Source organism: Acartia tonsa, chromosome 4 (assembly GCF_053477335.1).
Source record: "Acartia tonsa isolate MP-2025a chromosome 4, ASM5347733v1, whole genome shotgun sequence".
NCBI lineage: Eukaryota > Metazoa > Arthropoda > Copepoda > Calanoida > Acartiidae > Acartia > Acartia tonsa.
This window is the reverse complement of record NC_137263.1, coordinates 24206769-24229179: the sequence shown is the minus strand read 5'-3', so window position 1 is coordinate 24229179 and position 22411 is coordinate 24206769. Positions and strand designations below refer to the sequence as shown.

The 22411-nt window shown below is 32.1% G+C and overlaps 4 protein-coding genes across 14 annotated transcripts; 3 read left to right on the top strand and 1 right to left on the bottom strand.

The window, feature by feature from the left end:
* Positions 1-324: 324 nt before the first annotated feature.
* cert (ceramide transfer protein) lies at positions 325-9512 on the bottom strand. 11 transcript variants are annotated; one of them, XR_013878551.1, is made up of 15 exons: positions 9187-9497; positions 8630-8832; positions 8012-8321; positions 7057-7130; positions 6645-6750; positions 6322-6558; positions 5856-6009; positions 5337-5419; positions 3835-4001; positions 3313-3396; positions 2333-2416; positions 1816-1941; positions 1115-1574; positions 905-989; positions 325-502 (listed from the first exon to the last, which is right to left on the bottom strand). XR_013878551.1 is itself a non-coding variant. In XM_080157093.1 (12 exons), exons 1-12 carry the CDS (start codon positions 9373-9375, stop codon positions 1878-1880), a joined length of 1755 nt encoding a protein of 584 aa, XP_080013219.1. In that variant the 5' UTR covers positions 9376-9512; the 3' UTR covers positions 1692-1877. The 11 variants fall into 11 exon arrangements, 1 of the variants encoding a protein (XP_080013219.1); XR_013878549.1 differs by lacking the exon at positions 1115-1574 and having other exon boundaries at positions 1729-1941; XR_013878546.1 differs by lacking the exon at positions 1115-1574 and having other exon boundaries at positions 325-456; positions 1729-1941.
* A 547-nt stretch (positions 9513-10059) lies between these two features.
* LOC145316518 (elongation factor Tu-like) lies at positions 10060-17728 on the top strand. Its single transcript, XM_080157092.1, has 9 exons — positions 10060-10249; positions 14015-14106; positions 14447-14580; positions 14798-14958; positions 15067-15189; positions 15775-15971; positions 16178-16249; positions 16641-16879; positions 17377-17728. Exons 1-9 carry the CDS (start codon positions 10105-10107, stop codon positions 17570-17572), a joined length of 1359 nt encoding a protein of 452 aa, XP_080013218.1. The 5' UTR covers positions 10060-10104; the 3' UTR covers positions 17573-17728.
* Lamtor4 (Late endosomal/lysosomal adaptor, MAPK and MTOR activator 4) lies at positions 17678-18956 on the top strand. Its single transcript, XM_080157091.1, has 3 exons — positions 17678-17814; positions 18143-18202; positions 18688-18956. The coding sequence occupies exons 1-3, from the start codon at positions 17742-17744 to the stop codon at positions 18813-18815; spliced, it is 261 nt and encodes an 86-aa protein (XP_080013217.1). The 5' UTR covers positions 17678-17741; the 3' UTR covers positions 18816-18956.
* Positions 18815-22409, top strand: Tango4 (transport and golgi organization 4). Its single transcript, XM_080157090.1, has 4 exons — positions 18815-18956; positions 19796-19897; positions 20790-20907; positions 21191-22409. Exons 1-4 carry the CDS (start codon positions 18861-18863, stop codon positions 22255-22257), a joined length of 1383 nt encoding a protein of 460 aa, XP_080013216.1. The 5' UTR covers positions 18815-18860; the 3' UTR covers positions 22258-22409.
* The last annotated feature ends 2 nt before the right edge of the window (positions 22410-22411 follow it).

Here is a 22411-nt window from a genome sequence, read left to right as displayed (position 1 = left end):
TTTTCCTAAATTTTCTCACGGAGTAAAATTAATAAATTTTATTTTATTTTCTAACTTACAATGTGTAAGCGTTTATAAAATTGGTATAAATGGTTATAATTAAAGAAGGCCTCATATTAGTTGGCTACTCTGTTCAGGGTAACCAACTCGCTTTATGGATGTTTTCATATAATGTCATAGTTTAAAAGTTTCAAATTAATAAGGCGTTTAAAAAAATATTGATTATTCCTTTGTGGGGGTAAGATGTAACACCTATATCGTTAGATAATAATTTATCAGTATAATGATGGCGATTCTATCTATTATTAATTTTAAAAAGGATTATAGTACATATTTATGTATTTCACTTCATAAACTCTATTTAAATAACTCATTCATCACAATCTTTTATAATCACAAATAATAATAAAAAACATTTTATTAAAAAAAACAACAACAATAAAATATTAAAAATAACTGATTTGGTCGTCAAGGAAGATTTTTTATGTTAAAAATTAATTATCTGAAGGAAAGATTTTAAATAACTTTTAATTAGTAAGGAAAATAGTTGCATGAAGTGCATTTAACAAGTTTGATTGCAAGCAAAAGCTTCAAGAATACCATCTAACATAAATACTTTTGCATTACAATATATAGCAATCAATTTGGCGCCACCAAGTCATCATGTTGTATTTGTGAAAACAGAACAGCCATTTTTTTTATGTTGCATATATCCAGAAAATATGATTTTCATGTTCTAAATTTTTAAAACTACATGATAGAAAATTGAAATACTTTAGATATATACATGTCCTTAAACTATTGAACTAAAAAAATATGCAGTTCAATAAATTCAAGTTTAAATGCACTACGTGCAACTATCCCTTTGTAAATATTTAAAATCTGTCTTGACGACAAAGAAAACCTTAATAATTGTAAATAAAAAATATTTTGGTCATCTGTTTGGATAGTTTAGTACCTAAATGAGTTTTTACAATAAAATATTGGATCTGGTACAGTTAATAGAAAAATGTTGCTGTAATCGATTATTTCATCTAAGACCTTTGCGTTCAGTCGTTTGACCTAGCAGTCGGGCTTTAAAGTCTCTGTTTTTTATATACTCGATACCAGCAACATTTTTCTATTAACTGTACCAGATTCATGTTATAATCTATAGAGTGTAAATTTTATGATGAAAATGAAAATTGGACAATCGAAAGAACAAATGAAAAAAAATAAGTTACAAAGTAATTGCATGATGTGTTCAAGAATAGTTATTTATCGTATTTTTGTAATATTGATCGGTATTCCAAATATTCAATATATAGTCAATGAGTGATCTTATGGCAAAACCCTCGCTGACTTAAAAGGTAGACACTATAAATTTTACCAATTGTGCACCTAATTGACACATATTCCTCATGTATGCAATTTTACAAAAATGCAATTCATAATTCTTTTTGCTTCAGGCCAGAATTTTGTTAATGGATTGTTCATGGGAAACTAAATACTATTGTACCAACAAATAAAGTCTAGGAATAATCTCCTTCTTGACATAATTATCCCTAATAAGTTGTATTTTATTATTATATAAGCTTTAATTTAGATTAAAATTAGTATTGGCCAATTAATTATTTTGTTAATAATTTTGTTTTATGAAATTATGTTTAATATTCTCATTACTTAAAAATGACAGCTTAAATGAAAATGAATTTGGAATCCTAACATTTATTTTGCTTTCAACTCTACCCGTAATGACACACTATAAACTAAATATTTTCTCTTTATCATTTTTTAAAAATCTAGGCCATTAAAAATCAGGTTTAATTGTTTTACATATTGTATAATTAAAACGTACATTAAAATTAAAATAAACTAAAATTTTTGATTCCCAAATACTACCACATCACAGGAGCCCCCTTAGATTTGTCAATCACGTACTGAGTAAAACGCTTCAGAAACCTAAAAATTCAACATGTAATTTAATTAAATGTTTAATAGATTGGTACAAATGCAAAATCCTATTTAAAAAAAAAAACTAAATTTGTTGTCTTGAGTTTGCATGATATCATAAAGAAACGTATAAAAATAATTGAGAGGACCAATTTAAATTATTTCTTCAATAATCAAATTGATAATAACTGCGAGAGAATTCTAATCCTATAGCGACTATATAAAGACTCAAAAGTTTTGATGTTTACAATTGCATAAGTATTGTTGGCATATTAAAAAAAACAAAGTTCACTAAGTTTATTAATTTGGTCGTGATATGTCAAATAACCTGCTATAGAAATTTTGCCTGTGCAGTGGTTCGTTATGAATGAAGTACAAATAGATCCAAAGAATTATTTACCTAGGATATTCTCTCTTGTAAACAGTGCGAAGTACAGAGGCAGGAGCCCAACCTCCAGGATTCACCACGGAGCAATAAGTAATTCTAAATAAACACGATATTCATTATCCACTCGTATTACAATAAATAAGCCCAAATTAAGAATCTAAAAAAGAAAGGCTAGGTAAGCTGCAGACACAAAAGGGGGGGGGGGGGGGGTGCGCGTAATGGCATCTGAACTTAAACAGTGAGCAAAATGGTCTAAATATAGCCTATCCCAGCAGGCTAGGTGGGTGGCTTGCAGGGGTTAAGTGCATTTTTTCATATTTTCTGTTGTCATGTATCAAAATATTTTTTTTGAGATTCGGTCTCCAACTTGCTAAATCATCTTAAATAGTGTCCTTAAGAATAGATAGTGTATTCAAGAAAAAAAAAAACTTAAGAAAAAAAAATAAACTAAGTTTCTACATAGAAATAGGCCAAAAATGGCCTAAAAATCCCATTTCCGCAGGGTTTTCTTATCTAACCAAAAAATAAAAATTTGGAATTTTTTTCCATTTAGATGTAGAACCTACAGGATTAGGCTTCTGTACCAAGTTTTAAGAATTTAGCTCAATATTTAGACCTTTTTGCTCACTGTTTAAGTTCAGATGTCATTACGCACCCCCCCCCCCCCCCATCCATATAAATTACTAAACTATAGTTAGGGAAGCATTTCATAGGTTCTAGGCAGGTTTAAAGGTATTTCCTGTCTTTGTTATAGATACCCCAAACTTCAAAGTCTATGGGTGCATTATCAATTACATTTTATAACACAATCTAAGATTGATTGAAATACGAATCAATAGGACATCAAGAATAAAAAGAAAGAAAAGTTATCAGTATAGGTATATTCTTTTTATTTATACATATAACTAAGCGAGATAGAGCTTGAATCTAGCTTGAAACCAGTTATTCTTAGGGGGGAAAAGAACGAATTAAAATGTATGAAGAATGCTTACCTGCAAGTTATATTATTTCTATTATTCTTGTCTAGACCCGGAGGGACATAAGTTTGACACAGAAAACAAACAGTTAAATCAACCCTAAAATAATAAAAGGATATAACTTTGTTAAATGTTGTTCTAAAAATAATAAGTATTTTATCTGTAGCTTAAGATTTCGATAAATACTGAACGAATTGAGTTCTCTACTTTATGGAACCTTCTTTTAGATCCATGGGTGGTTTTAGGCTATTTAATTTTTATATCTAAGTTTGGTTTTAGGCTATTTTTCTACTATTTCTTCGAATGCAGAGCTTCAAGAGCACATCAACTAGTTAATTAAAACGCATCTGCAGTCGCTAATTTTGCGCAATCAACATTTTTTAAAGCGTATAAAAAAAATATAAACTACTCACGTCTCCTTAAACATCGGCTGGATACTTAGAATTTAACAGCTGCCTTGTATTTTGGAGGCTTTCGGGCGATGTTATATTTTCCAAAGAACCTATTGTAAAGAAGAGTGAACAATGAAAAGCTTACCTTAAACATCCACCTCGTCCTAACGGGGCTTCAGGGTGGTCACAACTTTTATTGCAAACAATCCATGAATCCAGGATTCCGTCCTCCTTCGAGTCCAGGTCAACTTTGCGGATATGGGACCAGAAGAGAGCGTCCCGTTGAGCAGCAGGCCAGATTCGTTTGTGTACCTAGGTTTAGGATAGTTATTATTTTAGTTACAGGTGAACCTTATTTAATTCCTAATACTGGAGCAGTTCGCTGTATGTCTTTCTGTGCAAGTGTTAATTTTAAAGGTTTTGTCAATGTTAATGTTATAAACTTTACAAGTGCAAAAAAGACAAACAACTCTAATTCCACCCACAAACAAAGCTCATTTTCATAAATTAAATTCAGACTAAGTGGTTGATTTCCATCAACCGCTTGGGAAGTGTCATGTTGCCGGAAATTAGTAATTCAAGAAAGGGGACTATCCACGAACGAGAGCAAGTGATTTTAAGTTCCTTCTAGCATTGATTTTAAAAGTTATTTAGGTGATTAATATTATACTAGGGTTATGTTTAGGGTTGGGCCGGATATCCGGCCATTTTCAATATCCGGCCGGATACCGGATATTGAAACTATCCGGCCGGATATCCGGCTCTATAATTTTTTATACTTTACACCAAAAGCTCTGCTTTTTAAAATCTTAAATGGCTATAATTTTCTTATTATTGAAGCTAGAAGAACATTTTTTCTGAATAAGTTTAACTTTATGTAAATTTATATAAGATTTCTGAAGAAATTTTTTTTTTACTACTTTAATATCTGGTAATTTGGCCGGTTATCCGGTAATTTGGCCGGATAACCGGATATTTGCCGGATATCCGGCGTTGGCCGGATATCCGGCCGGTTACCGGATATCCGGCATTTGAAATCAGCCGGATATCCGGTATCCGGTATCCGACCAAAAAAGTATCCGGCCCAACCCTAGTTATGTTTAATATTGTTATTTCAATTTTAAAAAATAGGTTTCACGATAATTTTCTATGAATAAAACTTTGAAATGTTAAGCATTTTTTTTATGAAATATCATCAAATGTTTTGTTGAGTTTAACGGTCCAAATAAAATAACACGCCAAAAATATAATCAAATGCTCTAAATTACAAACGTACACTAATAAAACTGTTAACAATATTACAAGTTACCATCCCTTTATCTAAATTAACACTTTTCATTGAAAAAGTTTACTTTTGTGTCACAGCAGTTTGAACTCAACAAAACATTCGATGATATATAGTCAAAAAAAAACATTTTTGAGCTTTTTTCATATAAAACCATGGTAAAACTTATTTTTTTAAATTGATATAACGATATCAATCATAACCCTAGTATATTCACTAAAAAGCAATTTAGAATCACTGCTGGAAGGTGCTTAGAATCACTTGCTCTCGTTCGTGGATAGTTCCCTTTATGGGCTAGTTCCAGTTATTAATGAAACTACTTTATACATATCTCAAAAAGTCAATTGAAAAAAGGTTTTTACCTGAAGGAATATAAGAGTATCATCATCAATTTTTTCTAGTACAGACATGTCATCAATTGTATGTTCCCATTCTAATCGGACATCTAAACAAGAACATTATCTTGGTGCAAGAATTATGGTTATCACATACACATAAAAGTTGGTTTAACATTATCAAAACTCAGACTGTACGTGTCAAAAACTTTAAAACCACAAAATGTTTGGAGCTCAAAACATAATGAATGAATTTAAACAGCATTGAATCTTAATAGAGAATTACTTACATCTTCCTCTCCTAAACTTTTATATCATCTTTAAAAACCCTCAAATTATATTTTTTAGCATTTGGATTGATTACCTATCTAACTTGAGTTTTTGTTTACCTAAAACATTACCTATACATACTATTTGTAGTTTTTTGTTTGATGTTACGTTTGATAGTGACAAAGCTATATTTGTGGGATTTCGGATTAAAATTAAATATACAGTTAATTTGTTTTTACATTATGAATGAATTTTAGAAGAGATAAACCTTTTTACCTGGACTGAAAAAGTAATGACAAAGCTCTTTTGCAGAAACTCCTTTAACTTGATGAATAGCTTTGAGAGGATCTACGACCATTCCATCCACCTCTTCCTCTCTTTTATACATTTTCATCTCACCGTCTTCTGCAAATAGTTCCCAGACACCCTCCTAGAAATTATTTAGAGTTACCTACAATTACATGTACCTACTAAATGTCATTAATAGAAAAAAATACAGTTGTAAAAGCAAAGTTCAACAAATCTAAAAGAAACAAACTTTAACACTCATAGAGTAACTGCACTTTTTATATCAAAATTTTATACACATGTCATTGGACAGCTCAAATATGGCATATTTGATATCGACGTAATAACGTTTTTAGCCTTAATTATAAAAATACTTCGCTTATTGCATTGTGCCTAATCGCCCAAGAATTCAAGATTTCGAATCACATAAAATTAAGTAGGAAAATTAGATTACCCCAGGGCCAACAGAAATTCTTGCATATTTCAGCTGATTTGAAGTTGTGTCTTCTATGACAGGTCTGAGTCGATGTTGTATGCTTGCTTCTGCCAATGAAGATGATACTGTGCGTAAATGCTGCTGTTCTTTCTTTTCTAACTCTATCTCCAGCCTGTCTAGCTCAGATTCCACAGCATCATAGAATTCATCCTCGCCTATCTGGCTGTGAGGTCCCTCCTCAAAATCTGGACCACCCTAATTAGTTTTGTGATTATAGATACGTTGATATTAGGAAACTTATTTTGATTAAATTACATAAATCTAATTCAACCCTTCAGTACCTTAATAACAGGAGATGCCAAATTTGCAGCTGCTAAATTAGCTTCAGCTGTCCTACAAGCTTCTTCTGCAATCTTTCTAGCTGCCGTTTCTTTCTCCAACCTACGTCTAAACAAATATTCAGGGTATTACTTTTAAAGAAATATATAAGAAATAAGTGTTTTTAGGTCACAAGTAACTTTAAAAAGTAGTTGATATTTTTTAAGCATCATTTGGTCTTTTGTGTATTACATGTCTTCTTGCTTATTATTTCTTTTTGGCTTGAGCTTTTCACTTATCAACAAATATCTAGAATCTACTTTAAAATTGAGAACACATAATGGTTCTTTATTATAACATTGAATAGCAACAATCAAGATCAAGGTCTTGTCATTATTATTCCAACTGATAAGGGGGAAAAAATCTACAATTTACCTTAGCTGTTCTTCTCTCTGCTGCATAAGTTCTATACAATGAGAAATAGTTGCAAGGACGCCAGTTGTTGTTGCCTGGTAAAAGTTTTACAAATAATTAATATTATTGAATTAAAATCGCCTATGTATTCAAATTTGAATTTTATTTTGTAAATAACTTATTTCATGTATAGATAATAGATATGTATTTTGTATATGTACAATGTACACTCTTGAAATGTCTAATGAAAACTGATTTTATTACATTATTTATCTTATTATCATATTTAATACTAAGAGGGGGGGCGGATGTGCCACTTTTTGAAACCCAAAGTAAAACGCACATGATCTCAGCCCATAAAAGAGTTACAGCTCTAAAATTCGGCACATCAGTTGCTTTTGTAGAGAACAACATGGAACTGTAAAGAAACGGCGGCGGAACCGCCGCTCCTGCCGAAAACCGCCGTCTCCCGCCGAAATTTTCTTTGGCCATTTTTCGCCAAATTAGACAGTTCTTAATCATCTGAGTAAAAAAAGCGTCAAGTGAAAAAATTTTTTTATCTCAGATGATTGAGAATTGTATATTATAGCGTGAAAGGACAAAAAATCGGCGGGAAACGAAGATTTCTGCGGGAGCGGCGGTTCCGCCGCCGTTTCTTTACAGTTCCATATTGTTCTCCACTAAAGCAACTGCTGTGCCGAATTTTAGAGCTGTAACTCTTTTATGGGCTGAGATCATGCGCGTTTTACTTTTGGTTTCAAAAAGTGGCACATCCGCCTCCTTTATACATAAAAATAGACTAAAACCATCCCAGGACCTATGTTAAGCCTTTCATGAAAAAAAAGAATTTTAAGTAGTAAGTGATAATTCAATGGACAAACAAAAAACCTTCCTTTTTGGTATATAATAGGATTGAGATAATAAGAACTATTGGTGTTTATTCTTGCAATTGAATAGACAATAAATTAATATCTACCTTAAAAGTTATAGCTTCTGCTTTGAAATCTGTGGATTGTAGGCCGTACTTTTTGATAATATCACCAGAAATGACAGGTAACTTACAACGTTGACCATTACTTCCCAGGGCACTTGACATCTCAGCCGAAGCATCAAAATAACTTTGTAATGTTTCAATTTGCTTGCCAAGAATTTCTTTAAATGTTTCACACTCTGCCAATTTATCAGCAAGTTCAGAAGCTTTCATCTTTGTGGATCCAGTGCTTTGGGAGTTGGACAAAAGACTGATAGAGCTGCCATGGCGTTTCAGTTTCTCTTGCTCAATTTTTCTAAAAACATAAAATGTAAGTTAGAATTATGTCATCAAGAAATGCATTTACCATCCTACAATATGAAGTAGTACAGTATTTTTGTCTGTAGCTTAAGATTTCGATTGGTTTCTCCATTTTATGGAAGCTTCACATTGATCCAATGATAGTTTTTATCTATTTAATATTTAGGATGGTTTTAGGCTATGTTTCTGATTTCTCTACTCTTCGAAAACAGAGACATAATTAAAAAATGATAAGTGATAAAAAAAACCATGAAACTTAAGTAGACATAACATGTACTTTGTATACAAGTAATCAAAATAAACCTGTAGGATTGCAAAGCCAGTGTCCATTTCCCCCTTTCTTCCTTTGTGCTTGCCCTCAGGTACCAGGTACAATCAGTTACTGTCACATCAAATCTCAACTCATCATAATCATGAAGTTTAACCTCAGCTTTGCGAATACTGATTGCTCCACGACAACCAAAGTCTGTCTCGTTAGCAGACCTATAGTACACTAACGTGCCATCCTAAAATAAAATTACCTTTAATAAATAAAGATTTAAAAATCTTGAAGAACTAGGTAAGAAGTAACTTAAATACCTATTATACAAATAATATTGCTACTATATTCCCAATGCACCATGCCTCAAACCTGATATAAAATGCATGATTTGTTAATATGTTTTTTTCTTAGCATCCCTACGTATTCTGTAAACTTGTAGGTATTATTGGTAACTTATAGTTCTAAATCGCCCATTACCAAACTTGATTTCCATAAAGGTAAAAATATTTGTGAATGGCCACACCTTAAATTAGTATTATATGATTATTGAGAAACATCACCTAGGTGATTAGGAAAACGTAAGATATAAATTTAGTACCTTTAATGCCATAAATCTAGGCTGCCAGCCATGAATATAGTTGGTCCACTTGCTGAGATTCCCACACAATTCAGGTGGGTCATTATCCCACTGTTCCTCGTCTCCCTCACTCAAATCTGCAAGACCTGCAGGGGTGCTCAGAGAGGCTCCTCCTCCTGTGGGTGACTCTCTGTCATGACCCATTGACATTCTGAAACAGAAATAGTAACTATTTAATCTTGTTTCTAGATAATTACATTGAATAATCTTTGATTTATTTTTATTTCTTATTATTTACACTTACGCCTTATTTACGTATTATCGATGACAAAATTCCTTTGACAGACATGCCATATAAACACATTTCTATTTGGTTAAATACAAAAAAATAAGCTAATAATTTTTATAAATACAATTTTTAAATTTTGGAAAATAATAGTCACAACTAAAATGAAAAAGGTTGTAGCAATTGTAGATTAAAAAACATGATAGTTAGGGTAAAATAAACTTGTGCGCAATTTTGAATTGATGCGACACCTCTGTGATGTTCTGCTAATATGCTCAAAATGCCGCGGAGTATTTAAGAACATGGTTACAAATCTTAGTTTCAGGTAAATATTTTTCAGTATTAAAATCCAAATTATCAATCATTATTGATATATTCTAAAATTTCAATGACATTAAAAATTTTAGGAACATTTTAAACTAATTTCATTCTGTAAAGTGCTTGTTTTAATTTTTAAAAAAAAACGAAAAAGAATTGTGGAAGCCATGAATCTGTAGAATAACATCATGCCATTGCCAAGCAGAATTGAATAGTTGACGACAAAACAAAATTGTACCCGAAACCATCAAAATAAAAGAAGAAACGATTGAACATATCAATTCTTAAATATAATAATTACACACTTATAATCCTTTTTTATTTATAGATATATAATGAATTATTCACCCGTCCGCTGGTTACGGCTTGGTTGTAATGTTTACAACAAAATAAATTGCAAAAGTCGGATACAAAATATTTTGTGTTTCGAATTAAGAAAATTTTCAGTTTCCTCTCCTTATCTATGCGAAAATAAAACAGGTAGGTTTAAATATCATAAAATAGCGCTTCTATACAACTAACTGTATATATGTACCTAAGGGGGGGGGAAGTTTGTACACTTATAGGAAATGAAATTCAGTACCAAAGTTTGGGAGGGTACTGTGGGCTTGTTTTTAAAGTTATCAACCTAATTCTTTTTGTAGGCTCTCTTATATGACTGGATATACACGTATTTCTTTGAAAATTGAATTTCGGCACTTTCCTTCTAGGGGCTTGTGGAGCAATAGACCCCCCAAAACACTAAAAATATGAGTTCTGAACTTATTTTTAAAGATATCAACCTGATTTTTTTTATAATACTTTTTTTAACATAACCGAATCAACGAACCATTACAGATTTCATTTTGGGACTTTCCTTCTAGGGGCTTGTGGAGCAATAGACCCCTCAAAACACTAAAAATATGAGTTCTGACCTTATTTTTAAAGATATCAACCTGATTTTTTTTTATAATACTTTTTTAACATAACCGAGTCAACGAACCATTACAGATTTCATTTTGAGACTTTCCTTCTAGGGGCTTGTGGAGCAATAGACCCCCCAAAACACTAAAAATATGAGTTCTGACCTTATTTTTAAAGATATCAACCTGATTTTTTTTTAATAATACTTTTTTAACATAACCGAATCAACGAACCATTACAGATTTCATTTTGAGACTTTCCTTCTAGGGGCTTGTGGAGCAATAGACCCCCTAAAACACTAAAAATATGAGTTCTGACCTTATTTTTAAAGATATCAACCTGATTTTTTTTTAATAATACTTTTTTAACATAACCGAATCAACGAACCATTACAGATTTCATTTTGGGACTTTCCTTCTAGGGGCTTGTGGAGCAATAGACCCCCCAAAACACTAAAAATATGAGTTCTGACCTTATTTTAAAGGATATCAATCTGATTTTTTATAATACTTTTTTAACATAACCGAATCAACAAACCATTACAGATTTCATTTTGGGACTTTCCTTCTAGGGCTTGTGGAGCAAAAGACCCCCAAAAACACTAAAAATATGAGTTCTGACCTTATTTTTAAAGATATCAACCTGATTTTTTTATAATACTTTTTTAACATAACCGAATCAAAGAACCATTACAGATTTCATTTTCGGACTTTCCTTCTAGGGTGTAGTGGAGCAAAAGACCCCTAAAACACTAAAAATATGAGTTCTGACCTTATTTTTAAAGATATCAACCTGATTTTTTTAACACTTTTTTAACATAACCGAACTTGGTAACTTTTACAGATTTCATTTGGGACTTTCCTTCTAGAAGCTAGTGGGGCAAAAGACATGCTGTATTTGTTGCAATTGAAAAACCAATCAATAACTAATAGTTTTCTTTTTTTACACTGAATACTTAATTTTTTTCAATTATGTAGATAGTTTTTGACTTTTTAAAATTTTTTAAAATTTGTTAGGATACATCATCATTTTTAGTCTTTGTACAGTATTTCTATACCAAGTATTATGAAACCTTAATCTAGTTGTCTTAATGTAATTTTTTTTAAGAATACTACATAATATTTGAATATGACTGTGAATTGATTCAAGCGCATTTTCATTGGACCCTAGAAGGAAATCAAAATCTGTAATGATTACATAGTTCATTTATGTGAAAAAATTTCACATTAAAAAAATATTTTTAGTGTTTTGCTTCACTAGCTTCTAGAAGGAAAGTCCCAAAATTAAATCTGTAAAAGTTACCAAGTTCAGTGTTAAAAAAGTGTTTTAAAAAAATCAGGTTGATATCTTTAAAAATAAGGTCAGAACTCATATGTTTAGTGTTTTAGGGGGTCTTTTGCTCCATTAGTCCCTAGAAGTAAAGTCACAAAATGAAATCTATAATGGTTCATTAAGTCAGTTGTTAAAAAAGTTTTCTTTAAAAAATCAGGTTGACATCTTTAGAAATAAGCTCAGAACTCCTATTTTTAGTGTTTTTTTGGAGTCTTTTGCTCCACTAGCTCTAGAAGGAAAGTCCCAAAATGAAATCTGTATTGTTTCGTAGATTTGGTTATGTTAAAAAAGTATTATAAAAGAATCGGGTTAATATCTTTAAAAATAAGCTCAGAACTCATGTTTTTAGTGTTTTTTGGATCTTTGCTTCATTAGCCCCTAGAAGGAAAGTCCCAAAATGAAATCCGTAATGGTTTCTTAGTTCGGTTATGTTAATAAAGTATTATTTTTAAAAAAACAGTTTGATATATTTAAAAATAAGCTCAGAACTCATATTTTTAGTGTTTGGGTCTTTTGCTCCACAAGCCCCTAGAAAGAGAGTCCTAAAATGAAATCTGTAATAGTACGTAGATTTTGGGGGTCTTGCTCCACAAGCCCCTAGAAGGAAAGTACCAAAATGAAATCCGTAATGGTTTCTTCAATTTTCTTTTAGTGTTTTTTTGGAGTCTTTTGCTCCACTAGCTCTAGAAGGAAAGTCCCAAAATGAAATCTGTAATGGTTCGTTGATTCGGTTATGTTAAAAAAGTATTATTGAAAAAAATCAGGTTGATATCTTTAAAAATAAGGTAAGAACTCATATTTTTAGTGTTTTGGGGGGTCTATTGCTCCACAAGCCCCTAGAAGGAAAGTCCCAAAATAAAATCTGTAATGGTTCGTTGATTCGGTTATGTTAAAAAAGTATTATAAAAAAAATCATGTTGATATCTTTAAAAATAAGGTCAGAACTCTATATTTTTAGTGTTTTGAGGGGTCTATTGCTCCACAAGCCCCTAGAAGGAAAGTCCCAAAATGAAATCCGTAATGGTTTCTTCAATCGGTTATGTTGAATAAGTATTATTTTTAAAAAATCAGGTAGATATCTTTAAAAATATGGTCAGAACTCATATTTTTAGTGTTTTTTGGGGTCTTTTGCTCCACAAGGCCCTAGAAGGAAAGTCCCAAAATGAAATCTGTAATGGTTTGTTGATTCGGTTATGTTAAAAAAGTATTATTAAAAAAAATCAGGTTGATATCTTTAAAAATAAGGTCAGAACTCATATTTTTAGTGTTTTGTGGGGTCTATTGCTCCACTAGGCCCTAGAAGGAAAGTCCCAAAATGAAATCTGTAATGGTTGGTTGATTCGGTTATGTTAAAAAAGTATTATAAAAAAAAAATCAGGTTGATATCTTTAAAAATAAGTTCAGAACTCATATTTTTAGTGTTTTGGGGGTCTATTGCTCCACAAGCCCCTAGAAGGAAAGTGCCGAAATTCAATTTTCAAAGAAATACGTGTATATCCAGTCATATAAGAGAGCCTACAAAAAGAATTAGGTTGATAACTTTAAAAACAAGCCCACAGTACCCTCCCAAACTTTGGTACTGAATTTCATTTCCTATAAGTGTACAAACTTCCCCCCCCCTTAGTATTGTACATACTTAATTGTGCGAAAGCCGCTGTTACACCGGTAAAATAACAATAACATGTAAATAATACCTACAAATTTTGAAATTTAAGTACTTTTCTATGATTTTTGCTTACTCTCTTAATTTTTTAATAGTTGTATATTTACATAATAGTTTTCTAATTATTAAAAATTGTTATTATTGTATTGTTATGGACACATATTTACTTGTTTTTATTGTTACTTGGACTAAAATATTTCATTTGCTGGAGGTTGACTTTCAATTTCACATATATTTTGATGAATTTCTTTGTAGATTCTTTTCAGAGCCCAATAAATAAACTTAATTTTATTAAGATATACATTATATATTAAATACGTATAATTTTTAATTATTACACTTTTCAGGTAAACCTAACATTAATGTTGGTACAATCGGTCATGTTGATCATGGTAAAACTACCCTCACAGCTGCAATTACAAAAGTTTTATCACAAAAAGTAAGGAAAACATAATTGATCATAAATTGTAAATATTGACCAAATAAAGTATTATCAAGCACATTTCCTATCCTTGTAATAAAGTAAGTATGCCTGTCTGTCTTTTTGTAACGAAGGATCTCTCTTATCTCTGAATCGATATGGTTCTCCTTTACAGAATAGCTTCCTTAAGTCCCGGGAAGGTTACAACTATTTGGGGAGGGCACAATCACCCTCCCATGAGAAATCGCCCCTAATAGATCATAAATGAACAATATTCGACATAGTAATGGGTTACTATTATTATGAATCTAATGGTGTTTGTTACTTAAGAAATGTTTTCAATATGTTGTATGAGTAGGGAGGTGCTAAATTTGTGGCCTATGACGAAATTGATAAAGCTGAAGAAGAGAAGAAACGAGGAATCACAATTAATATTTGTCATGTTGGATATGAAACGGAAAACAGAAAATACAGCCATACAGATTGTCCAGGAATAAGAATTGATTTTACTCATGTTTTTTTCCCTACCTTCAGTTATATTTTATTAATAGAGCACTTAGCTTTAATTATCCAGAACATATGATGTGTAGCTTTTTGTGATTTTACTTAATATACCTAACTCTGATCTCCTAATCTAGGAGATTGGTACAATTTGATTAACAGAATTTTATCTTGAAAAGTAAATAAAAATCAATTTCTATTAAACAGGGCATGCCGATTATATTAAGAACATGATAAGCGGAGCAAGTCAAATGGACGGAGCAATTTTATTACTAGCAGCTGACGATGGAGCGATGCCTCAAACAAAAGAACATCTACTCCTTGCTAAACAAGTGGGCGTTAAGAAAATAGTTGTATTTGTTAATAAGGGGAGTGCTTTATTTTATTATGATATCTTTCCTTTTTACATTTTTTCTTTTAATGTTTTGATGTTACAATTTAGTATAACTAAGATTTAAATAAGCACTCCTAAATAGGCGGATAAAGTAGATTCTGAAATGTTGGAACTAGTTGAAATGGAGGCACTAGAAGTTGCAACTGATTTTGGTTTCAGTGAAGACACGCCTGTGATAGTCGGCTCTGCTAGATTGGCTTTAGAAGGTATCGTATTGTTTAAGTGTTGTATATGAGAACGAGAGCAAGTTATACCAAAGTACCCAAAAGAATTGATATAAAGCATTTTTAGTGTATATACTAGGGTTTATTATAAGCATTGTTCGAAGAAGGGAAAAAAAGTTATGTAAACTTTTTAAAAGATTTACTGCATAAATTAATAATGATTAATACTCATTGGAGTAATGGTTTTAAGGTCAAACTATCATTTGCTTTTCTTCATGCATAATCATAATCTTACTTTCAAGTTTTAATAAATGAGATTATTCTGTTTTTTTTTTAATTTCATTATTTTAATGTGAATAATATAAAGATTGCTTTGACTAAAAAAATGCTTTTAGGGGGAAAAATTATGTAAACTTTTAAAAAGATTTACTGCATAAATTAAAAAGGATTAACTCATTGGATTAATGGTTTTAAGGTCAAACTATCATTTGCTTTTCTTCATGCATAAATAATCATATTCTCACTTTTAAGTTTCAATAAATGAGATTATTCTGGTTTTTTTTTTAAATTTCATTATTTTAATGTGAATAATATAAAGATTGCTTTGACTAAAAAAATGCTGTTTAGGAGACAATTCTGAATTTGGAGTTCCAAGCATACTCAAATTACTAGAAGCCTTAGACAGTTGGATAGATATACCATCACGTGACGTCAACAGTCCTCTTTTGATGCCTATTGACAAGATTTTAAGCATAACTGGGAGAGGAACTGTTGCCGTTGGTACTATTAAGCAGGGAATGATGGTTAAAGATAAACCAGTTCAGGTAATGTAACATTTCTAAATCATTAAAGAAGATTTTGAAAGAAAAGGGATTTAAAAATCATTAGAATTGTGATATTCTTAAATATAAATCTTTCTTGCACAATTTTTCTTAAAATGGTCTGAAGAATCTGCTAAGAATAATCTATTTAAAGTAGCAATCATCCTACTATGTTTAATTATAACTTGTGATTACACTTATCTGTTCAGATTGTTGGATTTGGTGGTGTGTTTTCATCAGTTGTCGGAGGAATTCAGAGATTCAACCAAGATATTAAGGAAAAGAAATTTTCACTAAAAGTTATATGATTTTGATGATATGCATAAATAGTTAATATAAGATTATTTAAAGTATTATATATGAATGTAGCCCTGATTCTCTAATATTAGGATTCAGCTGCACAGGGAGATTGGAAGTGAGAACTAAGGGACAAGCTCGTTAGAGTTAGTTTATTTCATGATCCAATTCTCGAGAAATGGGGAAATACTATCAAAGTGGGAAAAAGTGGCTTACTGTTTTCTATATCAAAGTTTTTACTTTCATTTAATACATGTAAAAAAAGCCTTAAAATTTATTTCTTTAATTTACACGATATTGCAAAATCCATTTTTTGTCTGGGGTCAAAAGTTTGTTTTTCATTTTTAACGTTGAATTTTTCTTGATTTACAGGAAGCATATGCTGGTGATCATATAGGTGTCAATCTGAAAAAGATTAAAACTAATATTCTCCAAAAGGGAATGCTTATTGTTGAGCCAAAGTCGGTCATCCCAACAAATTATTTTGAAGGAACATGCTACTTCCTGACCAAATCTGAGGGAGGCAGATCCAAGCCTGTGTTGTCTGGCTACATTCAGATGTTGTTTGTTGACACCTGGAATATTGCATTCAGACTTGACATTCCTAAAGGAAAACAAATTATTATCACATAAGGATGAAATATTTAAAATTTCATACAAATAAAGAGGGGGGGGGGGGGGCGTAATGACATCTAAACTTAAACAGTGAGCAAAATGGATTTAAATATTGAGCTAGATTCTTGAAACTTAATTTTTTTCCATTTAGATGTAGTACCTATAGGACTAGGCTTATGTACCAAGTTTCACGAATCTAGATCAATATTTAGACTATTTTGCTCACTGTTTGATAGATGTCATTACGCCCCCCTCCCTTAACTTATTTAATAGAAGATTTCTGTTAAACACCAAAAAAAAATAAACATTATTTTAGAATGGCAAGAACTCCCCTATCAAAGCCAAAATGTTAGTTTTGAAAGGTTATTAAAATGTCAATAACAAGTGTAAGGTACAAGTGTTATTTAGCTTATTATTGGCATTATTTAACTCTACTATAATATTTGTGAACCGAAGTAATTAATTAAAAATAATTTGTTAACTCTTTAGATGAAGGGGATATGATTTTACCTGGAGAATCTGCCAGGATTAAATTATCAATGTTGAAAAAGATGCCATTGTTTCTTGGACAGAGATTTACCCTGAGAGAAAATAAAATAACTGTAGCTAGTGGAATCATCACCAAGGTTCACGATGCAATTGAAATGGACCCAAGACAAAAACTAGTTAAACTGAAAGTACCTGATAATTGATTAAAATATTTATACTTTTCTTTAATAGCTGAGTCAGGATTACTGTGGAAGAATCTTTTGCCTACTTTGTCAGTTAAATACCTCTTGATTTGGGTCTTCTTCTGGCGAAATTTTTAAGTTTATACTTATTTAAATCTAATTAAATTTCAGAAATAAGTGTTGAAATGCTATGAGTTTTGAGAAAGTTGATGGATATCTCGGCCATTTGGTATTGAAAACTGACGGAACTATTTTAGCTTCAGGTACAGTATCATTTGATTCAAGAATTAAGTATGTAAACATTGTCTTGTTGACTCATATACAATACCTACAGATAAACTAACATTTTTCCTCGATGGACATATTAGATATTGGATCCGAAACATATGAACTGATTGACTGATTTTCTTGTCTTTGCCTGAGCAATATTAACGGGAAATCTAAACTATTACAGTATGTGTGATTAAATTCAATCCATCTTCCTCGTGAGCTGTTAATAATCTACCTAACCCAACTGAATTTAATGAATTAAATATTTAAGCTTTAAAAAAATATTTTTAGAGGATGATTATCAAAGTTTTTTATTTGCAGGAGGAGATTTAGAAAACGACGAGAGAATTGCCGCGTCATTGTTGAAAGTTGTTTCATCTGGTAAGTTTTAGAATATTTTTTATCAGGATGTTATGTTGATTGTTATTTTTTCATCTGACCAAATCAAAGCTGTTGTTCATGTTTATGCTGCTCCTGATTTTGTATCGATTATTAACTTCATTTAGTTTTTCGCCTATTTTAATTGAAGAATAGTTATTTCTCGCATCGTATTATAAACGGCTTTCCGCGGATAAAGAATGTACAATTACAAGATTCAAACCAGTGTTTTTTAGCCCCGTGGTGCCGAAGGCACGGGCTAAAAAACTGGTTTTAATCTTATGATTGTACATTTCTATATTTGTAGAAAGCTGGATATAATACGATGCTAGACATAGTTTTTTCGTATGGATGAGAACCGGTTCCTATCCACCTGATTCGAATGAATACGAGAAAATCAGTTCCCACGTTTGATATTTATCGTTATTTTAGATATAAAAAAAAACATATTTAAAACCACATATAGTAATGTTATATTTATATTTCAGCTACTAAAGGAGACTTTGGAAGTGAAGTGGAGAATATTAGCGTCAACTATCCTGAACACAGCTACATCATTGTCACCAGTAACCAGAAAATAAACATCACCAAGCGCAATACCGCTGATATTTACTAATATTTACATAGTTCACAAAAAAAATCTTAACAAAGCGCACCAAAAATGAGGAATTTTAACGAGGAAGTGACCAAGCACTCTGTGCATACTCTTGTCTTTAGATCTTTGAAGAGGACCCATGACATGTTTGTTTCGGACAGGGTATGTCTTTAACTTTTAGATACATTAAACATGGACAATTATGGCCAAAAGTAGCGTTGTTTTAAAAAAAATATATTAAAAATCCATCTGAAAATGTGGATAATTTGCCAAAAAAAACCACCTTATATGTATTTGATAATATCTGTTTAACTGATAGTGGACCGCTAAATCTTTGAGGGGAAAATTAAGCATGCTTTTTGTTGTATTGTAAATGGTTTCATGGGATTGTGTTATTTTTAAATTTTTTAAGTAAAACGGGGGAGGGGGTTTTAATGCAACCATCTCGTAATCAATGTATAAATGGCACTTAGATTTCGAATTTTGATCTGAAATTTTGCATGAGTAATCCTTGGTAGGTTTATTTTCCCTTAAATCGAACAAAAAATGGAAAAGTAACGGCTGGCGGCTCATCCGTTTAGCAATTTTTTGGATTTTTTTCGAGGCAAATCCATCACGAAACCTATCTCCTCATAATACTCTTTGCAGCTTCAAAATGTTTTCAAACGATAGTTGATGGTACTAGAAATCTAAAAAATGTTTTTTTGTATCATTTCACATGATTGAAATGATTTGCCCTAAAAATAGAAACAAAAAAAGGCTAAACGGCTTACTTTTTCAACTTTTTGTTCGATTTAGGGAAAATAGACCCACCAAGGATTACTCGGGCAAATTTTTAGATCGAAATTCGAATTCTAATTGCCATTTATACATTGATTACGAGATGGTTGCATTAACCCCCCCCCACCCCTCCCTTATTAAACATTTTTTTAAATTTCAATGTTCTAGTATTGCAGTCACTCATCTACATGCTTTTTTATTTATTTTGCATCAACTCTTAGAATGAACTGCCACCCGGAGACCCCGAGGCTGACAAGGTTATGTCAGGTATAAAGAGCAGAGCCATGTATGGAAAAGTTAGAGAAGAAGTGGACAGGTTGAAGGTGAGCGAGCATTTGTATATTTACACAACTATTACAAGTTCCATGAAAATGGTTTAATTATAGTTATTGTATCCCAATGTTTTCCTTTCAAAATTAGCACTAATATTTTAAACAATTTTTGTATTGTATATCTTATATCTTTTTAATGAAAATAATAATAAATTACATAAAAACCTAAACTTTCGAGCATTAGTTCCTACCAATAAAAAATCCAATTTTTTAAATTTCTTTTGTGCACAACTATGACGTGGTTTAAAGTAATTTTTATTTTTACGTGCATAAATATTAAATAATATTAATCATCACTAAAGAAAACAAGGTATTTTAAGGGACAATGGATGATAAATTAATAGGCATCTAAAATTATGATAAACATATTAACTCCTTCTGTACATTAAATTTTTGGTTTAAAAGTCTGGACACTACGATTATTAAACCAACCAATCAAAATTCAATAAAAAGTCAAGGGTGTATATTCTACATGGGATCCCCGGCTCAGGAAGGGGGGGGGGGGGAATAAAAAATTAGTGGTTGGAGGGGAAAAAAATGTAAAAATTAAGAAAACTGAAAACATTTGTTCCATGTCCCCCCCCCCCCCCTCCTTGGTAAAAAAAACTAAAAGAATGTGTGGTAGGAGGGATAAAATAAATAAAATATAGAGTTCTTTAAATATTTTTCCATTTTTCCCCCTACTTGGTGAGAAAAAACTAGGGGGGGAAAAAATAAAGAAATTTGTAGCCGGGGAAAAAAAATAAATCTTGTGCAGAATATACACCCCTGTAAAAAGTACCCAAAGTTTTAAGACAATGAAACAGAAAACCATGAATACTAATGTAATTTACAGTCCAATGTCCCCTCGAAAACCAGTACCTAACAAAATTCTACCTTTTAGAACATGCCAGATTATCAGAAGCAAGGTGAAGAGAATGGAACAGAGAACGGAGAGAATGGAGCTGTGGCTGTATATAAACCTCCCAACATGATGGCCTCGGCTGTTAAGAACAATCAAGGTAATAATAAGCCAAAATAAGTTCATCTCGGTTCAAAGTTTTTATAACATCAATATGACAGTATAACAATTTGTAGGTAGTGTTAAAATTATTAGTTTTTTGATGTCTTTTTTATTAGATACCAATAAATAATATCAAGCCCTCCTGCAAATCGCCTAGACTATGGGATCTTTAAAGACGTTTTCATAAAGATTGGTTCAAAACCTTCATTGGTGATTGTGTTTATTCTTCCCATAGCTAAGATTACCTTTGGTTTAGAAGAAATAAATTGTTATTTGTTTAGGTACAGTTGCCACAGCTGGCGGCGGAGTTGTTGGAGCTCAGCTTAACCAGCTGGCTGTCAGGAAGGCTCCTAGCATGCCTAAACCACAATGGCACGCACCCTGGAAACTATTCAGAGTTATCTCCGGTCACATGGGTTGGGTCAGATGTTGTGCTGTTGAGCCGGGAAATGAATGGTTTGCTACTGGAGCTGCCGACAGAGTTATCAAGATTTGGGACCTGGCCAGTGGTAAGCTTAAGTTGTCTCTGACAGGTCACGTCAGTGTTGTTCGTGGTCTAGCCGTGTCGCCGCGCCAACCGTACCTGTTTTCCTGCGGAGAGGACAGGCAAGTTAAGTGTTGGGATCTGGAATACAACAAGGTTATTCGCCACTATCACGGACATTTGAGCGCTGTTTACGACCTCTCCATACATCCCACGCTTGATATCCTATTCTCATGTGGACGTGACTCCACCTGTCGTGTGTGGGACATGAGAACTAAAACCAACATCCACACACTGGGCGGCCACACCAATACTGTGACAAGCGTGCTCAGTCAGGCCACAGATCCCCAGGTCATAACTGGAAGCAACGATTCAACAGTTAAACTGTGGGATCTAGCGGCTGGTAGGACAATGGCCACACTCACCAACCACAAGAAGTCTGTTCGTGGACTTGTTATGCATCCCAAATTGAACATGTTTGCCAGTGCAGGACCTGATAATATCAAACAATGGAAGTTGCCAGAGGGAAAGTTTATCCAAAACTTGTCTGGCCACAACGCCATTGTTAATTGTCTAGCAATGAATGCGGACAACGTAGTGGTCTCCGGAGCTGACAACGGAACAATGTATTTCTGGGATTGGAAGACAGGATACAACTTCCAGAAGTTCCAAGCCCCTGTCCAGCCAGGTTCTCTTGACTCTGAAGCTGGAATATTCCAGATGAGGTTTGATCATTCTGGCTCCAGGTTGATAACATGCGAAGCTGACAAGACCATTAAGATCTACAAGGAAGATGACTCGGCCACTGAAGAGACAAATCCTATCAACTGGCGCCCAGAAATTTTGAAGCGCAGACGATACTAATTTTCCTCATTTTTTTTTGTATATTCTTGTATATTTTTTTTCTAATATTGTTATGAAAAACGTGCCCTGTATTTAGTAATTTTTTATCCAAATGCAAGTTTGAATTTCAAATACTACTTTGTGTAAAATTGGCTATTAATTTCAGATGAAAAGA

Bases quoted from the DNA above. Each gene is read 5' to 3' on its own strand.
- cert (XM_080157093.1), bottom strand. From the start codon at position 9,375: ATGTCAATGGGTCATGACAGAGAGTCACCCACAGGAGGAGGAGCCTCT. The intron at 8,322-8,629 runs GTTTATTTTGAT...TTATGTTTTTAG, and splicing joins CTGGCTTTGCAATCCTACAG to AAAAATTGAGCAAGAGAAAC. The intron at 6,751-7,056 runs GTAAATTGTAGA...ATATTTGTTTAG, and splicing joins CAGAGAGAAGAACAGCTAAG to ACGTAGGTTGGAGAAAGAAA.
- LOC145316518 (XM_080157092.1), top strand. From the start codon at position 10,105: ATGAATTATTCACCCGTCCGCTGGTTACGGCTTGGTTGTAATGTTTAC. The intron at 10,250-14,014 runs GTAGGTTTAAAT...TACACTTTTCAG, and splicing joins TCTATGCGAAAATAAAACAG to GTAAACCTAACATTAATGTT. The intron at 16,250-16,640 runs AAGAAATTTTCA...GATTTACAGGAA, and splicing joins TCAACCAAGATATTAAGGAA to GCATATGCTGGTGATCATAT.
- Lamtor4 (XM_080157091.1), top strand. From the start codon at position 17,742: ATGAGTTTTGAGAAAGTTGATGGATATCTCGGCCATTTGGTATTGAAA. The intron at 17,815-18,142 runs GTACAGTATCAT...TTTTATTTGCAG, and splicing joins CGGAACTATTTTAGCTTCAG to GAGGAGATTTAGAAAACGAC. The intron at 18,203-18,687 runs GTAAGTTTTAGA...TTTATATTTCAG, and splicing joins GTTGAAAGTTGTTTCATCTG to CTACTAAAGGAGACTTTGGA.
- Tango4 (XM_080157090.1), top strand. From the start codon at position 18,861: ATGAGGAATTTTAACGAGGAAGTGACCAAGCACTCTGTGCATACTCTT. The intron at 18,957-19,795 runs GTATGTCTTTAA...ATCAACTCTTAG, and splicing joins ACATGTTTGTTTCGGACAGG to AATGAACTGCCACCCGGAGA. The intron at 19,898-20,789 runs GTGAGCGAGCAT...TCTACCTTTTAG, and splicing joins AAGAAGTGGACAGGTTGAAG to AACATGCCAGATTATCAGAA.